The sequence below is a fragment of the Mya arenaria genome, chromosome 13 (assembly GCF_026914265.1).
Source record: "Mya arenaria isolate MELC-2E11 chromosome 13, ASM2691426v1".
Classification (NCBI taxonomy): Eukaryota; Metazoa; Mollusca; class Bivalvia; order Myida; family Myidae; genus Mya; species Mya arenaria.
The window spans coordinates 5,859,679-5,881,336 of record NC_069134.1 but is presented as its reverse complement, the minus strand read 5'-3'; the positions used below and the strand labels follow the sequence as shown (position 1 = coordinate 5,881,336).

General features: G+C 36.0%; 1 protein-coding gene across 1 annotated transcript in view; it reads right to left on the bottom strand.

Moving 5' to 3' along the window:
• The window catches only part of LOC128214040 (SCY1-like protein 2), a 100,524-nt gene extending 79,835 nt beyond the window's left edge, over nt 1-20,689 (bottom strand). The window contains exons 1-3 of the mRNA XM_052920269.1: nt 20,592-20,689; nt 19,769-20,109; nt 16,980-17,140 (exon numbers count right to left, since the gene is read on the bottom strand). Of these exons, the coding sequence (XP_052776229.1) occupies nt 16,980-17,140; nt 19,769-20,035 (428 nt within the window). The 5' untranslated portion in view covers nt 20,036-20,109; nt 20,592-20,689. The remainder of the gene's footprint in view (nt 1-16,979; nt 17,141-19,768; nt 20,110-20,591) is intronic.
• Between the last annotated feature and the right edge of the window lie 969 nt (nt 20,690-21,658).

The window sequence follows — 21,658 nt, the reverse complement described above, 5'->3', positions numbered from 1 at the left end:
TCTACCGAGTTCACAGATATTCATTTTAATATGTTCGTTTAAACAGCAAAATGTTAATTAAATTCTGCATTATGCTGGAATAACGGTTTAAGTCTTAATTTTAAAAACAATCTTTAAATTAATAAATTTATTAAACAGAAATAACTGCATTATACATGTGTTCTTTTTGATATTTCAGCAGCCACTTTCACACGCAGAATTCGACTGCATCTCCATCAACAAATTTCACAGCAAAGGTAATGGCTTTCTCGATTAAACCTCTAAAGTGCTTCATTAATTAATGTACCATATATATTTCATAAAGATGTAATTCATGATAAAAATAAGAGTATAAATAAGAGCAGTTATATTAAAATAATATGGATTGTGTAAACAGCTAAAATAACTCATCATTTAATTGTTATAAGGTGATTGTTGCAATTAATCAAACAATTTTTACAATTATCGGAGCAACTTAGGTCAACTTCGCAAGAAAACACATGCCAACCATCTCCACTCCTGTAACCCCAGGCAACTCTGTTGTGGTAAGAATACATTTCAATATTGCTCAGCCATCACGTCTTCTGGCCTCCCGAAAGATAATCATGTTCTCTACTTATTTTGTTTATACAAATATCAGAATGTTAATCAAACGGTTATTTCAGGAGTCGTTGCTACCTTAATGAGTGTGCTGCAAGAAACACTACAAATTTAGTTATACCCGTTTGTTTAATCATAATGTTATGATACCATAATGGCAAATAAAACCTTACGCTCAGGAGTTTGTGACTATTGTAGAAGATAAATAACATTTTCTTAACTAAACTGACTTTAATAACCATTGATTTGAAATACAATTCAACCAGCCTTGAACTATGACATGCAACTTAAATGGCATGTTACGTATGACTTTATTTCTGTAATTGTTGACATGTGTTACAGGGTTATCCATGGATCAAGTTTCAATTCAGGAGTGTAAATTATACAATATTATCAAATAAACCAGAAATACACAATTTCAATAGAAAGAAATCATTAAAACTTTATTTACAAGATTCAGTATAAGAAAACTTTCCCAAGTTTCAACTTATTTACAGGTGAGGCTATATTACCTCACAGTGAGGTTTATAGAACGAAACATGTACCACTGCTTTTCGAAAGGGGGCAAAAGGAGACAGCTTGATGAATGACCTCATTGACAAGGTGTTCACCATTACCATACTGGCGAACTCCATGGGGAACTGGTATTGGGAAACCTCGCTATGGTGAGGCAAGAAAGCATGTGCTTGGCCACTGGCAATACTGGAAGGTAGATACTGTATTACAAGTAGACTGCATAAAATATAAACATAAGGCTGAGGTAAAGGCTCATGGTTACCCTTTTACAAATCATTGTGCAAAATTATATACCGAAGACTTAGGTATCCATATACAGAGTTAAGCAATATAGCACTGTGTTATATCACTTTTATAAGTGTGTTGTTGTTGTTTTGAGTAAAAAAAGCTTTCGATTCTCTTATGATAAGAAAGTTTTTAAGTATATAAAAAAATATAATGTCTTATTTTCAGAGTATGTGATATGATGGAAAATGCTGCCATGACGTTCCCTGAAGTAGATTTAAATCTGGCCACCTGACTAAGAGGAACACGTATGCGCAATAACAGTTGACAAATACTAGATTGATGAACAATAAGGAAGTACAACTGAAATTCCGTCTCATTCTGAATTTCCGCCCGTAATCTTAAATTCCGCCCGTAACTAAAAATCAATCCAAATCTGAAAATCCGCCTGTAACCTGAAATTCCGCCCGGAATTTGAATTCCGTCCCACCTCATTTACATATTTCGCCCCCAAAACCCGGCTGGGATCCGGCCGGGTTCCGCCTCTAACACTAAACATTATATTATTCAAACTACGCCTGGAAAATATCTCCGCCCGGAACTTATAGTTAATTTACGTATTAATTCCGGGCGAAAAAATTCGTACGGGCTAACAAAGAACGTATTCCAGTCAACAACCAAACAATATTTTAGTTGTGATATTTTCTATACAATATGCATACAAATAGAAAAATGTTTCATGAAGGAGGATTTCCTTTAAACTTTCTGTCATCTATAGAAATTCTAAGGGACACGCTCCACATGGTTTGTAAAATGCACTTCTTTTTTTATAACGAGGCAAGTAATTAGGAGTGTTAAAACTAGGATACTGACAGCTGGAACCTTCAGCAAATGCTGTCATTTGCTCAAATATCATCTTTGAAGACCACAATTTTCAATACCGTTACTAACGTTACTAACAGGTTTCAGCAATTTCATTGTTGTGTGATTGGTTGATTGACATTATCGCATGATTTTATCATTGAATTGTTAAAATATCAAAATATCCATCACTGTTGTATAGTTCCTTGTGGCTTAGTGGTTAAGGAGTCTGTTTAAAAAAAAAACACCTTGATTTTACCCGCCTGGGTTCACACCCCACTAAAAAACAAACAAACTTTAATTGGATTTTTTTTTCTGTTATTTCTATATCCTAGAGTTAAATAATGATTAAATAAGTATTTCCAGATGACATGAAGTAATATCTTAATGATAAGGAAAAGCTTGTTCGCTGCACTCACTCCGCCTACGCTCTCATCTCAATCATTAAGAATTTATTTCATGTCATCTAACTATAACTTAATTTCAGATAAGCTTCCCCAAGTTTATCCCCAGATATCCCTCTACTGATCTATCTTCCTGGATCACAAATCTGGGAAGCCTTGTCTCCAAGCAACCATCTTACAGGCAGATATGGACTTCAAATGCAAACAGGCTTTAACTAATCGCTCTCTTTCCAGGACAATAAGGTTACAAAATTTCCACTTAGTGCCCAAAAAGTCGTAGACTTCTTCTTTTGGCTTGAAGATTTAAAGCAATGACGTAAAAAGTTGAACCAGTCATTCTGATGAACGGCAAAATGTTAATCATTGCAGAATTTTTTAAGACTCCCCAAGTGTTCATGTGATATACAAGTTCTCCAATACTAAAGGGCTTTTGAAGGAAATGACCACACACACAAAAAGTCAAAGATAAAACAGCTAATATGCAAGGACGGTGGAAAAAGAAAATAATCTGCTACGAATACCCAGAAAGGAACCATTTCAGCCTCACCTGCCTTCATCCTGACAAAAGAGATGCAAAGAAGAATATAGATCAGCATAAGCAGACTTTAAAGTTCACATGGCTGAGTATGAAGGCCTATGCTTAGCTCCAACCCTAATGTCACAATATTACAGGATGACAAACAAGAAGAGGTCACTAAATTTAATTACAGAACTAATCTGACAAGAAAATGATACAAAGTAATTGGATGTTATGCACCAGTCAATTGTAACCACAGGCCCCCAAGGTTCGGGGGTATACCGGGGATAGCTGGGGAAATGGGCGTTTTCACCTTCAAGGTGGCCCCGCAGTGCGGTGGTTTTTACAGTCTTTAATAAAAATATAGCGATAAATTGGCCTTATCTAGGGTCCCTGGGGTGCGGGGGCATTTGGCGGGGGGTTTACCAGCAGTTCGTCCCCGCAGTGATTTTGCCCGGGCTTGACTGGAGCCAAAGTTAAAATCCCTGCTACTCCCCAGACCTGGGGGGGCTGTGGTTACAATGGACTGGTGCATGATTTATGCTGTTTGACAAATAGTTTTTCTTGATGTTTTAGAAAACATTTAGACTTCTCTTAGAAATGAATGCTACAAATAAAATGTTGGCAACTTTTGACAAAACAAGTATGATACTTGACTTGATCAGACTTGAAATATCATGACAACGAATATTTGAATTTTGCAAAATCCTACTGACTTCTGCTCCCCAAAACTAGTGCAGTAACGTAACGATTGATCATTCTTTCCTTTCAATAGAAATGGTGATAGCATTCTTAACCAATATCATGGTACAAAGGAAAATTGTGACCTTCCTGTCCTTACACTAGTGGTCAGTCTATCGACATTGGTGAGCTTTGCTGTTTTCTGAGGACATGAAATTGACAGTGTCCCAGAGAAAACGACTGACAGCCGACATTTTGACCACAGACAGGCAATGGAGGTGGCATATATGTAGCTAGCATCCACAGTCACCCATAGTTAAGAAGTTAACATATAGCTATAATATGAAACTATGTGATTCTAACTGAGCCTTATCATAGCTGACTTTTCGTAGAATAATCTGAAATAATGTCATTCTAGCTAGCTCCACCTGATAACCCAAACAGCTTTTTTTACATTCAAACTCACTTATTGTTTCTTCTATTTTTTCTGGTAAGGAAATATTTTTTTGGCAATATTAATGAAAAGGTCACACATTTAAATGCGAATACAAAACATTGACTTGATTTCTATGTGACATTAAGATGCTAAACACACTGCAGCATGTCCATTGAAAATGTATTATATTTTAATTTGTTGCAACCAGACCATTTATATAAATGGCTATATAAAGACAAAATCCAATTCTTGAAGACTAGTCTTCCATATAGTATTCAATAAATTTGAGTAACTCCAGAAATTACTCACCAGGATTAAATATTTCCAAAGTCTGCAAAAATAATTGGATTCCCTAGATATAAGGTCAATTAATTTCAATACTTTATCTGCCTTGTACATGTATACAGGCTCCTGATAGACTAAAGAATCATCATATCTGAAGATTGATGGCATGAAAATATTTCTGAATATTCACTGAATCCCAACAATCTCAACACACTTGACAAAGGTCAATGCTAGGAAGCCGCAGACTGAGCTTTTAAGAAATCGGCAGAACAGTTCCGGAAAAGACAGCTAGTGAAATTCAGGTGTCAACGACAGACAGTTAATAGATTAGCATGATCATATTCTGCTCAATTGTGCTAAAAGGATCATTGCACCTTTTTGGCCTCTGAGCAACATTACAATATACTTACAATGTACAGATCTATTATTTACTGAGGTTGATAAGCATAGTTCATGTACATATACCTCTGTTATTGATTAAGGAAGTCTTACTGATCCCTCATAAGAGCCATGATGCTGATCACTGTTTAAGACCCAGCTAATTCCTAAGGGACCTTTGACCATCAGCATGGAAGACTTGGATGATAGTGTACATTGGCATACATTATGGTGATTGACAATAATAGGTCATCCAAACATTCTAGGCCATCTGTGCAACTTTTATTTCATTACTGCATTTAACACAAATTAAATTCATGTATTTCTGAAACAGGGTTAAACTGAAAAACAAATTTGGTGTTTGCTCACATAAGCGGATTTGTCAAATATTCTGAAGGTTTGAGTATCATATAGAACTGAATTCAGACCATGTAGACAATTTATTTTAAAGGGAAGATTTCTGTTGGTGTACATAATTAAATGTCAATTGTCTATTATCATAGACCTGTTGTACCCTGGGCATGCGCCCGGGCATGTTGCATCACAGCGCTAGTCAGTTTTCAGCAGAAAACCAAAATTGAAATATGATCATATTCTAAGAGTGTAAGAATCAGCAGAGTTTCATGAAAGTACGGGGGAAAGGTCAAAATAGAGTTGACAAAACAAATAACATTTGCATGACCTCCATACATGAAGAGCTAGGATAGCGGCATAGAGCTAGCCTTGAGGACATCTGTAATCTGGCCATTATAAACAGACAATCTGATTTACAGTTCAGAAGTACAGTGTTTGACAGCAGAGACACAGATGTTTTGTCAGGTCTCATGCTGGTCTGAACAGTAAGGAAAAAGTGTCTTTGAAATACTGTGGATAATTTTTCTCCTGTGAAAATGGCCTCTAGAAAATTAAGCAAGGTTACTAAGCTCACCAACCATGTCCTCTCTCTACAAGTATTCATAAAGCACCAAGCTGATGACCAAATTAACTCATTAATTTACAGACCAATTTCATATGTGTCATTTCGCAAATAACCAACAGGCCATTTTATATTGCTGTTCCATCAATCTGACAAGAAAATGATACTAAGTTTATAACATACTTCCCCATCAATGGGGATATATATAGCAGGCCAGTTAATACCATTTCATATTCTTATCCACATCAGGTTGGGCTTCAGATGAAAAATAGACATAAATCCCCCATAAAAAAGCTTAGAAACCAGAGCGTCTCAATTTTGGGCTAGATGGCAATGAGGTAATAAATATAAGCAGACATTTTTCAGAACTTCCTTATCGGTAACATAATAGGGAATTAGGCCTTTTTTTAATGAATTGGTTAACGGATCCGCCGCCCAATTATTTCGAAAACTCAAAAAAAATTAAAAAATATTGAATTTTAATTGAAAAATGTAAATCAGCTGTGGGTTTTTTTGCCCACATGAAATGATGTAAAACCTGTTGCCTGTTCCTTTGCAACATAAGGATGCAGTTTTAAAAGTTGTTTTCAAAATGGCGGCCTCAATTGAGCTGAGATCATACAAAAAAAAAAATTCTCATTTTCAACATACCATCTGCATTTTAACTTTTTTAAATGTATAACTGACATCAAGGCTGATACATCTGTATCAATGGTAACAAATCACATATAAACCAGAGTAATTGATAAAATATATTGTCCTGTGTTTGTCCCAGGGGGGCATTAATTGTTAAACAAATTATATGGAGACTACTATTCAAGTAATCAAAATCTGGGGTAACTTAAATTTTGTTATAGCTGCAGAGAAATATCTTAACTTCAAAGAATTCATTACTGAATATAAAGTCATTTTTATTATTTACATTTCCATATTCCATTTAATAAATAATTGAGTCAGTGAAATTTGTTACATTGTGCTTTTTCTGTTGAGAAGAAGTATAGTGCCCAGCAATTAGGAGACACAGCATATTCATTGTAATGTAGATTTGTGGAAATAGTGTTGAAAATAGGATACTCTTGCAGTCAGGATGTGCTTCAAAAAACATCAACAAAAAGTGACAGTAAAACTGAAAGTTTGTAATAATATTGACTCCCACAGATATACCATTTTTACAACTTTTTTTTATTTTTTGTCTTGGAAAAAGCAAATTTTTGCATAAATATCTGCAAAGCAATGATATATGATTGCTGACAAAAAATCAGATCGTAGATTTTCATATTTCCGTTCCAAAAATAATGTTTTATGGCTTAAACCGTTACTAACGGTTTAGAAAAAATGCATAAAACATCAGTTTTTGAACAGAAATATAAAAATCTGCGATCTAATTTTTTGTCAGCAGTCTTATATAACTGGTTTCTATGGGTTTTCGCAAAAATTGGCTCAATCTGTGAGAGTGCAGCTTTAAAATGTGACATTATTTTAAGGTGGAAGTGTATAAAATGCTTATTTAATGATTACATTAATTTGAATTTGAAATTGGTAGGAGAGAAAATTGGACTGTAAAGCCAAACATATGTGTATGACAAAGTGAGCATTTGAACATATCAATATTCATTAAAATATTGAGGCATTGAAGACATTTTGTTGCATAGAAATCAAAACATACTTAAGCATTTCAAATGTCATTCATATGTATCTAAGAACATGTCTTTTCTGTTTGTTGTTATTTTGATCTTTTGGTTTTGGGTTTCGCCTATGAAAAATACATGTACATGTATTGTAAAAAAAATTAGAATGAGTATGAAATCCTTTTTTTTTTTTTTTTTTTTTTCGCACCACCCATCCAACATTTTTCCAAAAAAATCCATTAACCAATTAAGTTTCTACTACTTTCTTTCATTAACTTTGGAGATCTTTGTAACAATATATGAAAGTTGAAATACGTAGACAAAATGTCATCTGAACTGAGACTAGTCCTTCATTCATGTAATGCCATTTAACTTCAGACTAACTCCCCCAAGCTAATCTCCTGATATCCATCTATCTTCCTGGATCACAAATCTGAGAAGACTTGTCTCCAAGCAATCACCTTGCAGGCAGATAAGGACTTCAAATGGAAATTGGCTTTAACTGATCCCCCTTTTTTAAGACACTGCCAGGGAAGTAATGTTCTGGAATTGCCATTAATTTTGCTTTTATGTTTCAATGTGTGTCACAAAAAACAACAACACCTTTATGACAAACCATTTTGATGATTAAAAATAACTTTTGACAAAAAGTATCAAACAGCATGAATTATTGCAATGTAATGCCAGTAGTTTCAGCAAAATATTCTGGACGGGGGTGACTCGCCAAATGAAGAAATTAGGTTGTCAGGTTAGAGCAGTGGATAGGGTGCTTAGGTGACCCCGGTTAGATTCCCGGCCAGGGTGCATGAGAGTTTTGTTTTTGGTCACCAAGCCAAACAAGTTGTTTTCCTCCAGATACTTTGGATTCCCCACAGTGGGAGACCATACTCCTGAGTGACTTTATGCCAAGGAGAGTGATAACAATTGTAAAATACTTAAGTTTCAACTGAAATCAAGCTGTGTCCAAAATAATCACTTTGACTTTTGAGTAGTTTTCTGAGCATTTGGTAAAGAAAATAACCGGGTTTCAAATTAAAGACAACAAATCAAAGCAGACAAATCCTGGATATTCAAATACAAAAGCCGTCTTAAAGGACAAATGAGTCAGTTGTTTTTTGAACACATGAAAATTGCTATATTTCAATAGGTAGACAATAAAGACTAAACCCGATGTGCATCACAAAATTTTAAAGATACTGTCATCCACAGACATGCATAATATCTTAAGAGATTGCATCGCTTAGCATCCACAAACACCCATATTCTATAGAGGTAGCATAACTAGCATCATAGACATCATAATTTATAGTGGTGGTTCATAGCTAGCATCCGCAAATATCCATGGTCTATAGAGGTGGTTCATAGCTAGCATCAAAGACATCCATAATCCATAGTGGTGGTTCATAGCTAGCATCTACAAACATCCATGGTCTATAGAGGTAGTTCATAGCTAGCATCCACAAACACCCATGGTCTATAGAGGTGGTTCATAGCTAGCATCCATAAACATCCATGGTCTATAGAGGTGGTTCATAGCTAGCATCCACAAACACCCATGGTCTATAGAGGTGGTTCATAGCTAGCATCCATAAACATCCATGGTCTATAGAGGTGGTTCATAGCTAGCATTCACAAACATTCATGGTCTATAGAGGTGGTTCATAGCTAGCATCACCCACATCCATGGTCTATAGAGGTGATTCATAGCTAGCATCAAAGACATCCATAATCCATAGTGGTGGTTCATAGCTAGCATCTACAAACACCCATGGTCTATAGAGGTGGTTCATAGCTAGCATCCACAAACACCCATGGTCTATAGAGGTGGTTTAAGCTAGCATCCATAAACATCCATGGTCTGTAGAGGTGGTTCATAGCTAGCATTCACAAAATCCATGGTCTATAGAGGTGGTTCATAGCTAGCATCACTCACATCCATGGTCTATAGAGGTGGTTCATAGCTAGCATTCACAGACCTCCATAATCTATAGAGGTGGTTCATAGCTAGAATCCATAAACATCCATGGTCTATAGAGGTGGTTCATAGCTAGCATCCACAAACATCCATGGTCTATAGAGGTGGTTCATAGCTAGCATCCACAAACATCCATGGTCTATAGAGGTGGTTCAAAGCCAGCATCCATAAACATCCATGGTCTATAGAGGTGGTTCATAGCTAGGCATCCACAAACATCCATGGTCTATAGAGGTGGTTCATAGCTAGCATCACAGACATCAAAAATCTATAGATGATCGTTCATAGCTAGCATCACAGACATCCATAATCTATAAATGGTCATAGCTAGCATAAAAGACATCTATAATCTATAAGTGGTCATAGCTAGCATCAAAGACATCTATAATCTATAGAGGTGGTTCATAGCTAGCATCAAAGACAACCATAATCTAGAGGTGGTTCATAGCTAGCATCACAGACAACCATAATCTATAGATGTCCATTTCTAACTTATCCTCCATGTAATGCACTCAATAAACTTGAATAATTTCAGAAAACACAAACCACTGTTTACTGTTTCAAAAAGTCAGCAAAAATAATCGGATTTGAGGTCAATTGATTTGAATACTTAATCGGCCATGTATGGAGAATCCTGATGGAATCAAGAATCATCATGTCTTCAGATTGATAGTGTGCGCAAATTACTTAATGTTTCTTTGGGCACGATGGAGCGAAGTTCCATTACATGTTATCCAGGAAAAGATAAGTTAAATTACTACTAGCAGAACAAGAAACACAGTAATGTGACAAAACCAGGTTTTCATTGATTGACAGTGAAATTCCAGCCTGTGCTGTGAGAAGTATTTGAAAGCTGATTTGTTGCATATTGTGTGTTAGTTAATGCAATCCCACAAAAGGTCACCATTGACTCTTTCTACATACCAAGTTCGGTGGCAATATATTAACAAAAAATAAAGTTCTTCAGTTTCAACTGTCTTTCTATTTTGGTAACACTGACCTTGACCTTGACCATAGGGGCCCCAAAACCAAGCCTATGAAAGGTTTCCATAAAATCTGTCTATATACCAAGTTTGGTCACAATATGTCAACCCTTACTAAAGTTTTTCAGTACCAATCATTTTTCTATTTTTAGTAACAGTGACCTTGACTTTGACCCTAGGGGCCTTAAACACAATCCTATGTTAGGTCTCCATTAACTCTTCATATATACCAAGTTTGTTCACAATATGTTAATCCTGAGTAAAGTTATTCAGCACCATAGTTAGTTTCACCTAGATATAATGGTGACTTGAGACTGGTGCAAGTGAATTCAGAAACAAAAATGTACAGTATGAGCATCATAAGAACCTGAGACTGAGGCTGCATCCAAAATACATACTTCATGGCAGATAAGTCACCAAAATGTAACCATAAGCTTCATCACTGGGTTAAAGATCATTTGAATACCTGTCAAATATTTTCTTACATTCTAAGAACCTTGCTGAATGCACATCCTCAGCACCAGGGCTATTCAAATATCATATGTTATGAATGCCGGGGCACCGAGGATGCTCCAAGCATGGCATAAAAAATGTACAGGAACCCTAGATTGTGTTGATAACACGCAATGGTTTTCAGAGAAAGTAATCCTAAGGCTTCAAGTTGATTTCCTATATTTCTGTAACACTACTCTGATCAAACAAACCTGGCACTTCTACCTACATGCTAAATACCAACTTTCTCTTTAATGGGTTCGATTTGTGTCTGTTTTAAGCTTTGGCAGCCATGTTATCCCTTCAACCAGAACCAACAGCTGCTGTATAAACTTGGAACATCACTGCAAAAGGGCAAAGTTTCAAAGACATCAATAATTGACTAACAAGTGAAATTGTGTGGCTTGATGTAATTGTTACAACTTCACAGAACATGAAAGATTTTAGAATGGATGTTTGACCATTAGTGTGGTCACAAGGGCGAAACACAATCACTTTATTCATGTGAATGTTTCATAATTATCGAAGATTTGTTTGTAACTTAAAATGGATTGAAAGGTCAACACAAATAACAGAAGAGAAAGGAAAAGCAGTGCATCAATGTATTTTGCACCACATTAAAACTGACAGTATAACTTCTGGTCAACTAAGAAAATCTCCCCTTAACAAACCAGACATTAAGCAAAATTGTAGATATATAATTCCTGCACCAACTTTTTCTTGTTTGCTAGGAGACAAGTAACTGGACAAATTGAAAGTCTAGATGTCCTCAGCTAGAGATACGTACTCTAAGATGATTATAACATCCAATTTTTATCAAAGATGTTTTATAACTCATAAACTGTCCATTATATAAGTGAAATCACAGTACACATGCGAACCCCGGGTCAATACCATTCTGTACTTTTAGAAGTATTAATTTGAGTGATGTATTTTGTCTTTACTTCACCTTGATTCTAATAATTTATTTAACATTGTTCCATATCTCTTATACTCTATACAGTGAATGTCTGTAACATGATCAAATAAATGCAATTGATCTATCTTCAAAACCTGGAAATCTTTGCTGTGATTGCCTACAATGTTTTACAATGAATTATAAAAAAATTCTCCTCTAAATCGGAGCAATTGAAGTGGCTCATTAGCACCTTTTTTCACTTGTTCAAAAGCAGAGGCGGAAAATCCTGAAAATGTTTACATTTATTTGTTTTACAACACTTAAAAAAAATGCTTTCCATGGGTTTCCGTGGTGTTAAAAATTAATGCCAGGTATCCAGTTTTAAGGAGAGGAATAATATATGCAATACTAATATGCAAACTTCTGTAAGCCTTAAAAAATATGCCAGTTCTTCATAATAGGAAACTACTGGCTGGTTAAAAAAATACCAAACACTGCATTAAAATTATTTGTCATGACAAGAGAGGTGCACTGTCAGTGAATAGAGTCAAGAGAATGTCATCCTTCTGTTAATGCCCTGTCAGTGAACACAGTCCTGATTCTGACATCCTTATGTTCATGCCTTCTCAGTGACCACAGTCCTGATCCTGTCATCCTTCTGTTTGTACCCTCAATGTGAATACAGGATCATGCCATCCTTCTGTTCATGCCCTCTCAGTGACCAAAGTCCTGATCCTGTCATCCTTCTATTCTTGCCCTCTCAGTGAACACAGTCCTGATCCTGACATCCTTCTGTTCATGCCCTCTCAGTGACCACAGTCCTGATCCTGTTATCCTTCTGTGTATGCCCTGTCAGTTAACACAGTCCTGATCCTGATATCCATCTGTTTATGCCCTGTCAGTGAACACAGTCCTGTTCCTGATATTCTTCTGTGCATGTCCTCTCAGTGACCACAGTCCTGATCCTGTCATCCTTCTGTTTAAGCCCTGCCAGTGAACACAGTTCTGATCATGCTATCCATATGTTTATGCCCTGTCAGTGAACACAGTCCTGATCATGCTATCCATATGTTTATGCCCTGTCAGTGAACACAGTTCTGGTCATGTCATCTTTCTTTTTATGCCCTGCCAGTGAACACAGTCCTGATTGTGCTATCCATCTGTTTATGCCTTGTCAGTGAACACAGTCCTGATCATGCTATCCATATGTTTATGCCCTGTCAGTGAACACAGTTCTGGTCATGTCATCTTTCTTTTTATGCCCTGCCAGTGAACACAGTCCTGATTGTGCTATCCATATGTTTATGCCTTGTCAGTGAACACAGTCCTGATCATGCTATCCATCTGTTTATGACCTGTCAGTGAACACAGTCCTGATTGTGCTATCCATATGTTTATGCCCTGCCAGTGAACACAGTCCTGATTGTGCTATCCATATGTTTATGCCCTGTCAGTGAACACAGTCCTGATCATGCTATCCATATGTTTATGCCCTGTCAGTGAACACAGTTCTGGTCATGTCATCTTTCTTTTTATGCCCTCTCAGTGACCACAGTCCTGATTGTGCTATCCATATGTTTATGCCCTGCCAGTGAACACAGTCCTGATTGTGCTATCCATATGTTTATGCCCTGCCAGTGAACACAGTCCTGATTGTGCTATCCATATGTTTATGCCCTGTCAGTGAACACAGTCCTGATCATGCTATCCATATGTTTATGCCCTGTCAGTGAACACAGTTCTGGTCATGTCATCTTTCTTTTTATGCCCTCTCAGTGACCACAGTCCTGATTGTGCTATCCATCTGTTTATGCCCTGTCAGTGAACACAGTCCTGATTGTGCTATCCATATGTTTATGCCCTGTCAGTGAACACAGTTCTGGTCATGTCATCTTTTTTTTTATGCCCTGCCAGTGAACACAGTCCTGATTGTGCTATCCATCTGTTTATGCCCTGTCAGTGAACACAGTCCTGATTATGCTATCCATCTGTTTATGACCTGTCAGTGAACACAGTACCAATCCTGTTATTCTTCTGTTTATGCCCTGTTAGTGAACAATGTTCTGGTCATGTCATATCTTTCTGTTTATGTCCTGTCAAAGAACAAAAACCTGATTGTGCCATCTAATTGTTTATTCCCTGTCAGTGAACACAGTCCTGATCGTGTCATCCTTATGTTTATGCCCTGTCAGTGAACACATACCTGATCATGTCAACCTTCTGTCTAAATTAACTTTACATGTAAGTGGAAGAATGGGTTTTGACCTAACATGGTTTTTCATTCTTGAAATTAAGCATTTATTATAGCCAACTCCATTTTGGCACTCCTTTTAAGAGAATCAATTAAAAAATGCTGGAATGAAGTAATAAAATTCAATTAGTGAACAAGGTTGAAATGTTATTAGAACCAATAATGACAAGAACATGTATCCTCGCCACTTTGTACAAGTATGGAAACTGATGGATCACTTCATTATTACACAGCACGCTTTATGGTTACTACGTGTGATCATCACTTTAATGACAAGTAAGCTTCACGATACAAGCTCCTGCTTTTAATGCTTCCACTCATAAATACAGGTTTTCATTATTTATTATGATGCTTTCCAGCCATTTACCACAATGAAATATCATTTTTAAGTCACTGATAGATCTCAATAAATATCAATTATGATAAATCTCTATAAAAAGCAGTTTAACATTTTTCACTGTTAAAGGTAAGCCAGCTCTCCAACATCAAATCAAATGTCAGCGCTTTCAAGGCTGGGAAGCAATTTCAATGACATCATTTCTGAAATGATGATATGTTCACATTCAAATTGGAGTGCTTTTCTGAAAAATTACAATAGGATAAGTAACATTTACTGCATCCACAATCTGAGTTATTAAAATTATAGATGAGCGCATAAGCATGAGTGTTAATAATTACTATCATGAGGGTTGTGGGTGATGTAATAACTGTGTTGTACCACACGAACAAGGGCAACGCTCAACAGGTGAGCACCAAAAGCTATATTCAACAAGTGGCGTAGCCACAAATGAAATATTTACAATTGATCTTCTCAAGATATTCTCTATAATTATGTTTATATGAAAGGCAAATACCCTTTTCTATTACAACTACAAGAATCATAACTTGATGAAAGGGTACTGTTACTTTATTCACTTTTCATCCCTCATCATCATAGAGAAATTAATGACATTTATATAACAAGCTAATACTTTTACCTGTTACATGGAATGATTGCGAGTACAAGTAAGAGCGAGTGAAATTTGTGCAATAAATATCACTACAACCACTTTGTCAATTAAAAGAGGAACACTGTAAACAGATTTCAACACTCATCTGCATTTCATTCCTTGGAAAGGGGCATAACTCCATATTTTTTCAGCCTGTGTTATGACCCTTGCTATGTATAGGTGATTTGTTGCTAAATAATGAAATGAAAACTGAACATCTTAAATTGTTCATAGTCATCGGTAATATTTAAACTTTGCAAAGCAAGATCACCAACACCAAGGCCATTGCAAAGCATTCAGACTTTTATTCTTTAAAAAAAATCAGACAAACTTATCATAATCACAAACTGAATTAATTAGACAGTTCCATAGCTTCAAAAGTTTATATTTCTACATCAAATTTGATTGACAAAGCCATGTAAAAAATAACTGCTGACATTTGAATTACCAATAAAAGAAAACACATGCATCCTTTGTGCTGAAACAATATCAAGAGCTAATAAAATTTTCCTTTTGCATGCTGAGAAGAAGTCCAATGGGACGCTGCTCTTCAGAAATGAATAGAGAAACGCATACCGGTAGCTAGATATCAATACATCATTATTACCTCCTGTTCTTCTGTGAAACCAAGGAATTAGTTAACTGGTGTTCAATGAACCTTGACCTAACAATCATTTATAGCAATTGAATAAAAAGAAACTGAAGACATTATTTCAAAATTTGCCCTCTGAGAGTATGTTAGAGCTTACAATGTAGAGTTGAGTGTTTCATTTACTGGCATTCCACCAGATTGTTGAAAATGATGAGTTTAACACTAACTGGCATTGATGAGTTTTACACTTACTGGCATACCACCAGATGGTGGACAATGATGAGTTTTATACTTACTGGCATACCACCAGATGGTGGACAATGATGAGTTTTACACTTACTGGCATACCACCAGATGGTGGACAATGATGAGTTTTACACTTACTGGCATTCCACCAGATGGCAGACAATGATGAGTTTTACACTTACTGGCATTCCCCCAGATAGCAGACAATGATGAGTTTTACACTTACTGGCATTCCACCAGATCGTGGACAATGATGAGGTTTACAGTAACTGGCATTCCACCAGATGGTGGACAATGGTGATTTTTACACTTACTGGCATTCCACCAGATGGTGGACAATGATGAGTTTTACACTTACTGGCATTCCACCAGATGGTGGACAATGATGAGGTTTACATTAATTGGCACTCCACCAGATGGTGGACAATGGTGAGTTTTACAGTAACTGGCACTCCACCAGATGGCAGACAATGATGAGTTTTACACTTACTGGCATTCCACCAGATGGTGGACAATGATGAGGTTTACAGTAACTGGCACTCCACCAGATGGTGGACAATGGTGAGTTTTACACTTACTGGCATTCCCCCAGATGGTGGACAATGATGAGGTTTACACTAATTGGCACTCCACCAGATGGCGGACAATGATGAGGTTTACATTAATTGGCACTCCACCAGATGGTGGACAATGGTGAGTTTTACAATAACTGCCACTCCACCAGAATGATGGTGAGTTTTACACTTACTGGCATTCCCCCAGATGGTGGACAATGATGAGGTTTACACTAATTGGCACTCCACCAGATGGCGGACAATGATGAGGTTTACATTAATTGGCACTCCACCAGATGGTGGACAATGGTGAGTTTTACAATAACTGCCACTCCACCAGAATGATGGTGAGTTTTACAGTTACTGGCAGTCCACCAGATGGTGGACGAAGATGAGTTTTACACTAACTGACATTCCATTAGAGGGTGGAAAACGCTACGTACTACACTAGCGACTTATTTGTATTCCTCGAGGAACATGAACCCTCCTGTGTATTACACTTACTGGCATTAATGCAGATGTTGAATAAACTTACTGCTATTCACTCAGAAGGTAGAACAATTTTACACTTACTGGCATTCTTCCAAAGGATGGATAATGTTGAGTATTCTGGGATGTTTCAGCTCCAATAAGTGCTGGACCTCGCGTCTCATAATCTCCGACACAATCTCACGACGCCGAGGCTTATGTATTTTATCTGCTATCTTTCTCTCAAAGAAGAACACAGAAACCTCCTGAAATGTACATTATGTTTTTTTCGAACTTGTAACCTACTTTTTTTAAAAACACATGAAACAATTTGACCTTAGAATAATTTTTGAAGTTAAAAACATATAGAAGCTGTTTTCCAGTGTATTGCTACAAGTTGCCTACAACAGCTTCTGTGAGTGACCAGTAATGCATGATGACACCTCAATTTTTTAAAGAGCTTTAATACTAATGTTTCTATGTGATGAACTGCTTTAATCATTTAACATTTAATATATTTTGCAGTCCCCTAACCTAAAATTCACAACATTACAATCATGTTAAAATGCCTTTTCAGTCTATAAAACTTTAAAATGTCTGTTACATAACCAAAAACTAAAAATGTGAAAAGCAATCACACAAAGTAGTTTGCAGAGAAAAAAAGACGCCAAATTTAAATCATCTTTCGTCAGAACAATTCTTTATAGGCACAAAAAATATCAGCATGGGAGAAAATTTGATATTAAAGTGCAAAATGAAGTGTGGCAAATCATTAGGAGAGTTAAAACTTAGATAGTGACAACTCAGGAACCCTTCAAAAATGTTGATATATGCTCAAGTATCGTCTTTGAAGTCCACAATTTTAAATAGCATTAGTAATTGAACAAAAGGTTTAGATATCCTTATGTTTGTGTATGAGTCTTGTGGGCATGAGGTTTAGTTGTCAGTATTCAAAACTTTCTTAACTGGACCAGCATGTGTTTGCACCCCTACTAAAACCTTTACTCACTCTGGTATATATTTCCTGCAATTTCGGTATGAAAGAGTATAATAGTCATAGTATCAGTGTTTTCAGATGCATTACCGAAAACAAAATTGGTGCCAAAACATGAGCTAGTCCCTTTAAATCTAGTTTTTTTGACTTTTTTAACATATGAATCTTGAACTTGTGATTACAAATGTGATTTTACTTTACATATTTTAAATAAATTTCACGTTATTAGGCCTTTATCAAAATATTGAAAGTTTTCTGTTGGTCCACTCCCCAACTCCCATCCCCACGACGACCCAAATAATTGGCCCTACCCAAACAAAAAAGTGTGACACTTTGTTTCTACAGCGCTTATAATAGCCTTCTGTTTGCTCCCTCTTTGCTCTCTCAACAGTCATATTATATAATATAATTGTTCTATACACATTTGTGCTTTTGCTTCCATGACAATACAAATCATCTGGTCACATGCAAACAAAGCGCATGATATGTCTGGCTTTCATTTTTGGTGATCACAATCAAAATCCCCAAAGTATAAAAGGAGAAGTACAAGCAACTCTTTCTACATAAGTATGCTAAAAAAGTACATATTCGATTATTGTGTTAAATAAAATAAACTGAATCCAATTGAAGGTTTGGTCTGCATTAAGGATGTAGTGTCTCTGAAATCAAACTTGAATTTATTTCTTTGACCCAAATCGTATGGTGAACAGATGATTAAATCTTCAAGAAGTTGAGGCCTTAGGGGTCTTACCCTTTAAAAGCAGCTTCCTGTCCGCGTTAAACTTTATTTGGATGGATACTTAACTGAGAACTTGTATGATGTATAACATTGTTCAGTTATTATTCATTTCTAATATTGAATCTTTGCGCAACAGAATTTCGCATGTCTATAATCAGAGATTTATAACCATTTTAAGGTTTAGCTGAACCAGTTTTGAAATAAAGGCAAACCCCACCCATGAGGTCATACAGTGTATGGCGGATAACTCAAGACTCAAAATTCAAGTTCGAGAGCCATAATGCACCAGCCAGTTGGTTGTAACCACGCCCCCCCCCCCAAGGTCCAGGGATAGCGGGGAAAATGGGCAGTGTTTTTACTTTCCCGGTGGCCCTGCAGTGCCGTGTGAATGACAAAATGATGTCAATGGAAGCACTTAGCCTAGAGGAACAAAAAATTGGATTTGCTCAAATCTGTTTTTATAATGGTCACTCAAGTTTGTGTGTGCATCTAGTTCAGCTGGAGCACGTGACCTACACAGGTACTTGACACAAACTTTTTTAATGTTCTATATGGGCTATATACTATAATAAGATATCTTAATAAACATATATATAGGCCGATTTTTTATTATGTGACTTGCGCCTGTGGTGACCTATCTTATAGCAGGCAGACACAGAGCATTTTGGGGTATTACCTTCTTTCGATACTCGGGTAAATGCTTAAGGTAAGCACAGTGGTTTACTGTGCCTAGATATCTTGAACATATTTGGTTGAATGACTATTTTATTTTTTATTGCTACAACTCCAGTTATAACAAAAAATGTTTGAAACAGAAACAAAAACTAAAACTAAAAAAATGCTAAATTGCATTCTTTAACCATTTTTACTTGGGCTCTTTTGACAAGTCATCAATATTAATGTTGCTTCAACCCATTGCCGACCAATTTTCAATGAGGGTGAGTCATGAGTTAAGATAGGGCTAATGTGCTGCGTGGGTTAACTCAACTGGATTGATTTGGAAGTATAAGTTGGTATCACAGACAGTCTTTATAACCTTATAAGTGTACAATATACAAATATGGAAAACCCAGTTACGTTATCTCCAAAAACAAACTATATTTCACAATTCAATCAGTATACATGTCGAACCTATGACTAATAAAATCCTACACGTCCTACCTTATTGTCGTCCAGCCTGACAGCATCAAAAATCTTCCAGACCATCTCCGGTCCACAGCTGGCCACATGCTGCCGAATGTCGAAGTATTTGGTGATTGGGTTCACCTCATCTGCGATAATGGAGTGCTTGATCATTGAGAACATGTCCATTGTACGCGAACCTTTCGAACAACACAGAAAGCTACATGTTCTTTGTTTTACGGCCTGCTGTATTTGAACACGGTCACTATCACAGAAATGTGCGTCGAGAACGAGAATGTGTGACATAAGGGTCAACTGGGGTCAAGGTCACTCAAAACTCCATTTCACCTCACTCATGTGCGTTGTCATTCCTTGGTAACCTGAAGATATAAAACCGAATCAATGAAGATCTTGAATCAGTTTTACATTATTTCCAAAAATAAATCTATGTCAACTATTTTTAAAATGCATTTTTTACGTGGGAGTAATTATTTAATTTTACATCAACTTAATAAAAAATAAAATAAAAAAAAACATAGCAAAATACTAGCAACTGTTCAAAGTGAAGCCAATAAGATCCTGCAGTGACTTTGAGTTGTCTTAATTAAAATTCACATTTTAAAATTAAATGTAATTTTTCTTCATGTTCACACTTTTATCAATTATTATAGTGAGTTACGATAGTACATACATTTTCAGTTAATGATGGTCTTATTAATCTCACAACAATATCTGTAACAATGCTTATCCAAGAATTTCAAAGACATAAATTCCCAAGATCTGAGACAACCCACACTTTTTTATCACGCTCTGATGAAAAAACTTGGCGGATGTTTCACAATTAGCTTGGATGTCCCCTCACCAGTAATCCAATTGATTTCACCACGAAAAAGGCTTGCGACTCCATTAAGCCATGTAAGAAATGGCCATAAAGTGTGTGACAGGGAATGCTAGTATTTGATCACATTGGTCTGTAATTATCGAATCTGTCAGCGGCAATTTCTAGCCGTGATGATGGCTTGCAGGACAAACTCAGGCCTGTATTGGCACTCCACTACCATGGATATTTCACAGACTGCAGCGAGCTTTCTCTGGTAATGGCTGCTGGCTATAGCATCCAACTTCATTATGTAACTGCCAAAATCTAGCAGATACCACTGCAAACACTGAATATTGATGTCAAATGTCAAGAAAACACTTGAAATGCACACTTTTCGCAGATAATGTTGACTTTAAATCAATTTGTTAAGTTTTCTCTGTAAATGGAAAACAGAAGTTTCGTTCATGCAAAACATATTATTTTTCTATAATCAATGTTAGACCAATTTTGCTATATGATTATTTCGCAAATAAGGGATAAAAAATCGGTCGTAAATCATCGATCATAATAAACAATCGGACAAGCATTTTGACAAATGATTAAATAGGTAGTTCGTCAAAATTAAAATTAAATAAAAATAAAATAGTAATAAACTATGAATAATATGAAAACAATAAGTTATAAGAATGATGCGCTTGTAAACTGCTGGTTCTTACAATCAAAAGACAGAAAAAACATAAGAGAATATAACAAAGTTTATTTTATTTTAAGAAGTCCATACTATAGACAATTATGAGAACACATATATATATGGTAATCAGTCATAGCATATGAAGTATAAATATAAATATATCTGTATGAATGCCTAAAGTAAAATAAAATAGAATTTAAGAAGTTAATGGCAAAAAATATGTATTAACTCTATTCTTAAAACATGTCTTAATTATTCATATGTATGTTATTGGGTTAATACACGTGTAGGAACCAGCATCTTATTTGACAGGTCATTCGTATAGCTTTTTGTAATTGTGCCAGATGAAAGACGTGAACGAAAGAATATTTATTATATATGTTTAATTTAATTTGAAAGAAACTTTTAGTGATGATAA